Source organism: Hypomesus nipponensis, chromosome 9, assembly GCF_054491055.1.
Source record: "Hypomesus nipponensis isolate SF chromosome 9, ASM5449105v1, whole genome shotgun sequence".
Taxonomy (NCBI): domain Eukaryota; kingdom Metazoa; phylum Chordata; class Actinopteri; order Osmeriformes; family Osmeridae; genus Hypomesus; species Hypomesus nipponensis.
In genome coordinates, this window is record NC_140369.1 from 5082501 (window position 1) to 5092500 (window position 10000).

Consider the following 10000-nt stretch of genomic DNA (forward strand, 5'->3'; position numbering starts at 1 on the left):
AGCGGCGCAGGGTGTGTGCGGAGGACCATGTTTGATTGCTCGGCTGTGCGCGGCAAGATCTATGTGTTTGTGGGTTCATAAAGATGAACAGTACAGTGTGTTTGAGTGTGCGTGTGTCTGTGTGTGTTCATAGTGATGAGAGGGGCAGGGGCAGTCCGTGGTTATGAATAATGCATGAAGCAGGCCCGGTGGAGGCGTCCTGGGGGAATATGGGCCTATTGTGGCGTCTGCACACATAAACAGCAGCGCGTCACTGGGAGACCGCTCTATCTTAAGGGGGGAGGGACCACCAGAGCCACAGGGAGCCATGAGGAACAACACCAGCTAGAGCGGCTAGCTAACACCAGCTAGCAGGCGAGTGTTTGTTTACAACGTCTTCCTTTGTGTGAGATATCTCATTTGTTACTGGTTGTTGATATAATTACACATAATGGTACTGGGATGCAATTAGCATATCAATGCCTCGCAATTTGGAGCGCTAACAGGTTCTTTGGACACATAGACCTGCACTTTAAAGGCTTTCACACTGTCACATGGAGTGGCACAGCTCTCTCTAGTATCCCTTCTGTTTGATTCTAGTACCATTACTCAACATCACTCACTTCTCTTCCCCCCTCCAACCCCCCACAGCACTGGCCCCTCTTTGTCTCTTTCGCTCACCTTCCAGGTTGTGTTTGTGTTCGGTGGAGTAGGCCTTGCCAATCATGGTCCAGACAGGCCTCAGGCAGCCAAACAGGCCCTCCAGGAAGCCCCCTCCAGACTGGCACTGTAGCCTGGCATCCATCGCCTGGCTCCGGACCGCCCCGGCCTCCGCGTCCTGCCCCTCGCCCTCGCCCCTGGTCGTGCCTCCGTCGCTCTCGTGGAGCTTCAGGACGCTGTTGGCAAAGTGCTCCTGCTGCTCCTCGCTCGGTGTGGGGCTGTGCCTGCAAGTGTGCCCCCCCCCTCCTCCTCCTCCTCCTCCTCCCCCTCCTCCTCCCCCCTCCGGCTCTGGGGCCGCCCCCGTGTGGATGGAGAGAACGTTCCGGAGCACGCACTGGGTGGGCGTCAGGTCCATCTCAGGGGTACAGGCGGGGGTCTCGGCGTCCAGGCGACGGATGGAGGGCGGCTCTGAGAGCGGGGAAGAGAAGCCGGAGAGAGAGGGGGACGGGGCGCGGGGCTCGTGGATGAGAGCCATGAGGAGCCGGTTATCACCTGATCCAGCCAGGGATGGGGAGCCTTAGTGGGGCTGGACTGGGGCCAGGGCCTGGGGGACACAGGAAGAAGCGGAGGAGGACTCTTTATGACATGGCATGGTGGGAACCAAAGAATATCCATCCAGCACACATATATTTCTTCTTTAATATTTGCATCGACTTTTCTGTCAAGACCATGCTTTTAGACAGGGGGGTTACATTCTCAGCTCTCTGCACATCCTACACCATGCATCCTATTTCTGTAGAAACCAGCTATGCACAACCATAACAACCACAAAAAACACCCCCTATCTCCATCTCATAGTCATTAGTACTGTGTATTGGCGTAAGGTTGGCAGCGTGTCTGACATAACACATATAGCCTTTACCAGTCTGGCTCACTGTGGGGCTAAGGTTTATAAAAAAATAAAAACACTTGCTTTTTAATTGCATCCACTGATCTGTTTGAGTCTACAGGTGCTACTGCTGTCTCTTGTAGCTCAGCTGTATCTTAGCTGGGCACCGTGGCATGCTGGTACTTCAGTTTCCTAATTGTTTCTATCTCATTTCAGCCATGTAAAATCCACTCAGTGCTATATAGATGCCCTGTAATCAGTGAAACGATGGATGTGGAGTGATTGGATGAGCTGCCTCCATGCCCCATGTGTTACTAAGTTCAGTAATAATTGATGCAGTCTCCATCTTGCTTGCATGATGTAAAACCAAATCCGCGAGCCAGTAACTCAGACAAATTGATTATGAGAATCGGAATAGACCACAGGACCACTGTCCCTTCACAGACGCTTCTTTCTAACACGGGAGAGGACAATGAAGACCACAACATTTGTATTCAATGGCATGCTGATTCGTGATGAGAAACCTATCCTCTGAAACTCCCTTCGTTGAATAATCCCACACATCATTTTCATGTGACTGGTTTTCTCGCTAAAAGCCATTGCCAGTAATAGGGGCATCAGCTGCAGTCTTACAACAACAGCAGAAGGGGGTGACTATGAGCCCGTGGCCGTAAAGACACCGCACTCTGAACAGCCGCGCGAGCATCAGCATGCGCACCTCCCATCCACGGGCTTCGGTGCGTCTGAGCAGTATTGCAGACTAGAAGTCCTTGGTATTGTTTACAACGTAAACCATTCGCTGTGTAAGACATAGTCTAATATGGTCATGTGCGTTGACATTATACTACAATCAAAATCTAGTGTTTGTAAATAACCTACCTGAAGCGGTGTGGTATCACTCCAAATCAAGTCTCAAACTCCATTGTTGTTGAATATATATATTTACTTGTTTCCTGCTGTTAATATAAATTGTTCTTGACACAACAGGGTTGAAACAGTGCAATTACTTAGCTTCTTTGGTTTTGTTTATATAATCAGTGTCACCGCGCGTATTCATCTCTGCACGCTGCACTCACTGCATGAAGGCTACCACAAACGATGGAGGTCCTGCGCGTGTATTCCAAAACAATCCCTTAAAATTCTCCATCAATATCTACATCTGAACGAGCATATCCTTCTGTCCGCATGTGAGGGGGCGCGTGAGTCGAGGCTGTCTATTCTCTGAGGGCCCGGGGGTTTTATATCGCGGAGCGTCTCACCTTTACTGCATGAGGAACGGAGGGGAGGCGGAGAGATGCTGCTGATCTGGCGTATAGAGTGAGGGCGGGATAGCGCTACTTTGATGCTCGCCTATCAGGAGATAGTTGTGCTGTGACGAGTACTGTACTGTCCAAGTAGACTTGTTTCGGCTCGCAGCCGGCAGGTAACGGGTTTATTTGTGGCTACCGGGGATAAACCAGTGTGAGGTTATGAAAATGATGTCATCTCCAAAGAATGCGGCATTAAGGCCGGACAGCGGGCAAATCTCTTCATCCCTATTAACACACACTCTCTATCGATTAGAATTGGGATGTAATCTCTGTCCTTGGCCCGTCTGTCGCGTGGAAGCAGCAAGAGCTCCGTCTGATCTCACCGACACACTACCGTTCTGGGAGAGACCAGTCCAGATGTTGCGGAAACCATAAAGCATGATAACAGAAGCCTAAAATGTGATTGTGTTGTTTTAATTAAACACAACACACAGGCTCATTGTCCCCATTTTAATTAGAAAATGTGTGTTTGACAAACAACGTATGCATGAATCATATTCAACAATGGGAAGCGGATCATGAGAAAGTTGTAAAAAAAAAAAAAACCAACGATTTCATTAAGGCAACTTGAGTTAGCTGGAGTTTATATCTAGTGAGAGTTCTTAACATGTCTAACTTGTCTGGATTTTCACAGTGAGAGAGGGGGGAGGGGCGTCCAACAAATCTGCTAATCCCACTGTTTCAGCACGTTCTGTCTGTTTGTCTAAAACGGTTGTATGTGCCCCTTATTGGATCTTAATGCCAAATCCAGGCCTTGTGTCTCAGATTAAACCCCCACACAGCTTAGAGCATTAGGGTGACATCATTCTCCTGCTTTTAGAGTAGGGGAAACCCCACAAACTGGGACACAGACATTGGAGACACAGCCCCCATGCGTAGGCTACTGCGCACTGAATCTCTGTCCCTGTTTGTGCGTCAGGCTTTGTCATAAAACTACACAAGTCTTTACTCTGGTTCACTCAGAAATAGGTTCCAATGAGACATTGTAGACAGCCATCACTGCTACTACTGAATCCTCCCTCTCTCCTCACCTTCACATTGAATAACAGTATGTTCACACTGTTCTATTTACAGCAGCAGTGTTTCCACACTCTCCATATCTCTGATTTATTTATCTGGTTCCAGGGTGATTCCTGGCCTGTCAGGGAGGCCGGGACCAGTGCGTAGCCTCAGCCCAGCCGTGGCCCTAGCTGATAACTCCATGCCAGTCTCACTCTTATGAGTAGGTGTGCCATATGCAGAGTATACTCATGTCGATCGTTTCCATGGACACTGTCTAATCATGTCATTCTTAGTCCCCAGCCATGAACAGAATTCTCTGCATTCCGAAGGAAATGAGCTGTTCGTTTATCTGGACTGTAGCCTGACCGCTGGCCAGCTTAGGGGGAATCCTGTCAGGCCATCCTGCATGAGGGTGTTCTGTACAAGGACCTATGATGGCTGGGGAAGATGAGCATTGGGCCTCGTTATGTCTCACCATCCTGTAGGAGGGCTTTAGTCCTGTTGTTGATTTGTTTACAGAGCAATGGCAAGCAGCCAGGGGCTTAGCCAATGGCTGTAGAGAACAAGAAGGGGCTTGGTGTTGAGGGAGAAGCCAGATTGTCCGTGTGATTTTTGGGAAGGACAGGGTGGTGACAAGGGGAGGCGAGTAAAGGGTGTGTGTGGTGGAGGATGGTGGGGGGGGTTAGGGGTTGAGGGGGGTGGAGGGGCTAGGAAGGGATTTGGGGGATGGGGTGGATGGGGACTTGTTTGAGGCAAGCAGGTCCTACAGAAAGGCAGGAGGTTAGAGGGGTACGGAAGGAAGCCAGGGGTGGGGTGTGGGGGGGGGTGGGCGTAGAGATTTGAGGCGAAGGGTCTGGGGGTGGGGAATGTGGGAGGATGAAGGATGGAGGGGCCTTGGGGAGGCGGAGGCCCTTGGGGTGTGGGGAGGGTGTGGGGAGGGTGTGGGGAGGGTGTGGGGAGGGTGTGGGGTCAGTCTGGCTCTGGCAGCTGCCTCCCCGGGACTAGATTAAGCCTGGCTCCTGAAGAGACCATTCTTTCTCCCATCTACGCCCACATACACCCTGAATGAGATCCAATTAACCAACCCTAAAATGAAGACCTGAACAATGACCACACACACCATGAGTGCCACTCTGATTCTCTGTGATTTGCTGTGATTTTCAAAGAGTCTAAAGACATCGAGTAATTGATGTGTACGGTATGAAAAGTGGTTATTTAAAAGAGCTGTGTGTTTGCTAATCTTTGTAACTTGTAGATAAAGACATACGGTACTGTCATCATACTATTCAGTCCATGTCATCCATTTTGTTCAGGAAGTGTTTTGTGAATGGCGCCAACAAGGATGGATTTTCTCCACTTTCACATATGACCTCATCCCCTGTCTCCAACTTAAGAAGGGATTTCATTCATACTTTCTCTCTTTCACACACACACACACACACACACACATATTTAACTATGCCTACCCCAGGGAGAAAGGGGAGTCCAGATTTTCATGAGGCAATATTTAGGTGAGATCACCACCGGACTTCAGGTTTCATCTTTCCATCCCTTAATAAGCATAGATCTAAGACATTCACATTTGTCCATCACATCCCCTTATCCATCCCATCCCTCTTTCCCTCCATCCCATCCCTCCATGCCACTCCTCCATGCCATCACTCTATCACGCCCCTTTATTCCATCCCTCCACCACAACCCTTCATCCCAGTTGCCCAACTTCAGGTGGTATGACATCACTTCCCTTGTCACAGGGTCAGGCTAGTGTTTCAATGCATTCTCTCATTTAATTCATGAATAGATTATTTTGTCATAAAACAAAACCCTTTATTGGATTCAGTGCACCATGAGTTAAAGTATGAAAGTGGCCTTAGAACGGTAAATAACTGTAAAACTGCCCATCGGTAAGACTTTTAGTGCTATTAATGGATTAACTCTAGTCAAGAACATTACATGCGTTGTATGCCATAAAATATTCCATGTTATTTTGGTAGGACAGGAACGCTCTTTGATGTTCTTTGATGAGGATGCTGAGACGAGAATGAAGCCTTGAGGAGCCCGTGGCGTGATCCAAGGCAGGCGGGGGTTAATGAATATAAAACAGTCTGCCGATGTCTTCCTGAAAGTCACATGGTATGTGGCGGGAAGGGGGAGGAGGAGGAAAAGGAATGACGGAGGTTTGGGGGAGGTGTGGCCTGGACTACGTTTCCGTGGAAACTGAATCCTCGGTTGGCCAGTGTGAAGTCAGAGGCGCAATATTAGAAGCTGACTGGGGAGTGAGTGACTCACAGCAGAGAAGACGTACCCTGCATTCTAATGAAGGAGCAGAGAGAGAGAGAGAGAAAGAGAGAGAGAGATACAGTTCGAGAGAGAAAGAAAAAGGGAAACAGAGAGATAGAGAAACAGGTAGATTGTGAGTGTGTGTGTGTGAGAGAGAGAGAGACACAGAGAGAGAGAAAAAGAGAGAGAGAGAAAAAAGAGAGAGAGAGAAAAAAGACAGACAGAAAGAAAGATAGATAAAGAGAAACAGAGAGACATAGGTAGATGGTGAGTGAGTGTGTGTTTGAGTGTGTTTGTTTGTGTGTGTGTGTGTGTGTGTGTGTGTTTGTGTGTGTGTGTGTGTGTGTGTGTGAGAGAGAGAGAGAGAGAGAGAGAGAGAGAGACAGATAGAGAGACATAGAGAGTGAGAGAGAGAGAGAGAGAGAGAGAGAGAGAGAGAGAGAGAGAGAGAGAGAGAGAGAGAGAGAGAGAGAGAGAGTGACCGAGGGAGTAATGGAAACAATAATGCAAAGGCAGAGAGAGAGATAAAGCATGTGGCATTATTTCACGAGTCTATTGTAGAGACTCAATGTCCTCTAGAAGACAGTGGTCCCTCTCACTGGCTGTTATACGGTACTTAAACTGATTTTGGATTATGTAGATTATGTAAAAGGATGTAATGATACTGTTATGATTGTTATGGTTCTTGTGACTTCATTGTGTAGTTCAGCACCGGCTGCACTTTAATCTCCTTCAGGGATGGCACATTTTGGTCTACTCCAGACACATCCATAGAGGAGATGAGATGAGTAAGAGTCCGCTCTAAATTATAATTACAAATTAGACTCACCACGACTGCCCCCTATTTAGACCCCTGAGTCCCTAACCTCAACACCCTACAGCCTTAGACAGCTGCTGTGTGTAGCAGGCTAACAGCTAGCTGTCCAGGATTGTGAAGTGTTAATGACTTGCAGGCTATTGTTGTGAGCGTCCTTGAGGCGCTGACTGGAGTAGAACATGTCTTATGGCAAATGGGGAAAATAAATCATTATAATGTTCCAAAGAGACTGGACTGAGAGAGTACCACATCAGCTACACACAAAAATCCATATTCTGATATACTGTATTATACATCAAATAAGGAACATATAGTCTATAATATCCTCAAAGGTGCAATACGAAACACACTACCTCAACAATTTGATCAGAGTCTTAATGAGTCATCTAGTTTTGCCTGTCAGTCCAATAGTGAATGAGTGATTCCAGTTCCCATGTTATTATCACCAAATGTTCCTTAACTGGAAGGTTTAATTCACAGTCTACATATATAGCATGTTAATATGTTACTATTTTCATTTTACCTCTGAAAATATAAATATATAAAGCCAGTACTGAGCATGAGGAATAAGCAGTTGATAGCATCAGTTTAAATAATGTGCATTTGAATCTGTCCGATTAACATTGGCAGTGCTCTCTCTCTCTTTCTCTCTCTCTCTCTCTCTCTCTCTCTCTCTCTCTCTCTCTCTCTCTCTCTCTCTCTCTCTCTCTCTCTGTCTCTCTGCCACTCTCTTTCTCTCTCTTTAGAAGATTGCCTAATTGACACCACGATCGAACATCACTTTGCTTTTTTCCTTTTAAGGAGAGCCACGGCAGGTTGGCTTTCCATCGTTTCTGTGTAGGACGGAACCAGCAGGACGATCACAGGAGAAGTGACGCTATTTGCTGTCACCGCCCCCACATCACAGTTTCACGGCCCACCCCTGGCCAATTAGAGAGAAGCTCACTACAGCCTAGCCAATACCAGGAAGTGAGGCAGGAGGTAATGAGGGGAGGATGGTGAACTTACCCTTGTTTATTTCTGCCTATGACGCATTAGTCATTTCAGTTCTGGAAAACAGTTCTGTTTAGACTACTCCTCAAGGCAACAAGAAATCCTCAAGTCTTCCTTTATATTCAAATGATTTCTCTTTCTCACTAATCTTTTTTTGCTGTTAATCTCTCTCTCTCTCTCTCTCTCTCTCTCTCTCTCTCTCTCGCTCCTCTCTCCCTCTTTCTCTTTCTTTCTCCCTTTCTCAATCAATAACTCTGCTCAATTGCCAATCTCGCTTTCTTCGTAGGTTTCCCATTACAGCTACAGTATAGTTCAAATTCAGTTTTACTACACTTTGTAAGGCTGGGTAAACAGTCAAACTAGTTTCTTCATAGCCATTAACTAACCATCCCAAACTAACTCCCTTCATTGGCTTTCTCACAAAGGTGAGGAGCCTGTACAACAAAACCTGCTCTTAAGGATGTTGAGTGAACTGGCCTTAGCAGATACTGTCCATGGTCCTGAAACTGAGTCCACCCAACTAACAAATCCCTGCCTCAAGATATTTCTAACATGCACACATAATGGAATACATGACATCTATGGTCTATTTTTGTCTACTCCCTTTCGCTCCTTTCTTTCTCTTTCTCTCTCTGTCATTCAAACGCACACACGCGCCTGATGGTTGCCATGAGAGCAAGTTGCAACACTTAACACACCAGTCAAACAGCAGCACAGAACAATGAAAACAAGCAGTTTAAACGTATATGATGGGATGAACTCAGATGGCAGAAAAGGATGTCAGTAGGCGAGGCTTTAAAAGGGGTTTAAAAACTAACGTATGAAACCCAATAGTCAAGCACTTAAGAAAATGGAACCCCCCAATCAATAAGTATCGATTTCATTACGCTAAGAAAGGGGCTGCCTTGCCAACATGCCAAGTCGACGCCGAGGACCGAGAGCAGTGAGTCTAAAGCGCCCCCTGGTGGTAAAATGTGGGCATCGCAAAGTATGGCCCTGACAGTCCTATAATGATTAATGGTCAAATATACCTCCCGGAGAGCAATGCTAACTCCTTTGTTCTAAATCAAAGTGGCAAAGTAATAAGAATATTCAACTAAAATAGGAAAGCATGGCGCCCGGGCACTTCTGCAACTTAGTGATAGGTCTATAGTGGACGGAGGAAGCAGACAGGAACGCTGTCATTACATGTAGACACCTCGTAATAGCACTCGGAAGGTTCGATAATTCAACCCTTTGCTACTTTTCCTTTTATATTTAACAAATGAAACAAGAACAGGCATGCGTAACAGCTAAAGGACAGCGCCCATATAATGTCACCTATAGTTAAGATTGCTGTGATTTATAAAACACCTTTAATGAACGAGTAAACCTACCGTATGTCTGTGTAGATAACGGGTTGATTGTGGACTGCCTTAACAAGACAGTGCTTTGTTAATAAATGAAAGAATAGCTCCTTTTTTCCAGATTTGATTCGTTCGGAGCATTGGATATGTGGGTTCGGAAGCTCGCTACGTTCTCCCCGACTGCGCGTGTCCCATCTGGCTAATTGTGTTATCAACAAACCCTAGTGCTCGTAGCGACCGTGGGGGAGGGAGCTGTCCCCCTCTTCCTGGTGCTGAAATTGCGCTTTGCTCCTTGAAGATTGATCCCTCCAATGAAACTCTTCAGCGTTGCTTATTATCATCAAGGTGACCTAGATATTGTGTGTGTGTAGGGGGGGGGGGGCTACAACGTAATCGTTTTTTATTTATTTGTATCGAGCAAATGCATAAGCATAGAAAATTTAGTGTACATCATTTGCCACTCGACGATTGAAGTGATCGCATGAAGCGAGCAAATTAGGCCCTATGCGCAATTTGTCAGGCGCCTCAATTTGTGTTATTTTCATCTTTATTCACTTATTGGCCACTAGAGGGCAGCCTTGGACAAGTTTTAACCAATGGTTTTTGACAGACTGCCCCGGACGACATTGCGGGAAACCAAATTACAATACAGATTGTTTATTTAGTGTATGACAATGTAAACAAAATAGGTTATGACATGACTATTAAAAGCACAGATGCTGAG

General features: G+C 46.6%; 1 protein-coding gene across 1 annotated transcript in view; it reads right to left on the reverse strand.

Annotated features, from left to right (window-relative positions):
- LOC146272467 (mitogen-activated protein kinase kinase kinase 12-like) overlaps nucleotides 1-1174 on the reverse strand; it is a 13835-nt gene extending 12661 nt beyond the window's left edge. The window contains 1 exon segment of the mRNA XM_084704552.1: nucleotides 661-1174. Coding sequence (XP_084560678.1) covers nucleotides 661-1174 — 514 coding nt within the window.
- Between the last annotated feature and the right edge of the window lie 8826 nt (nucleotides 1175-10000).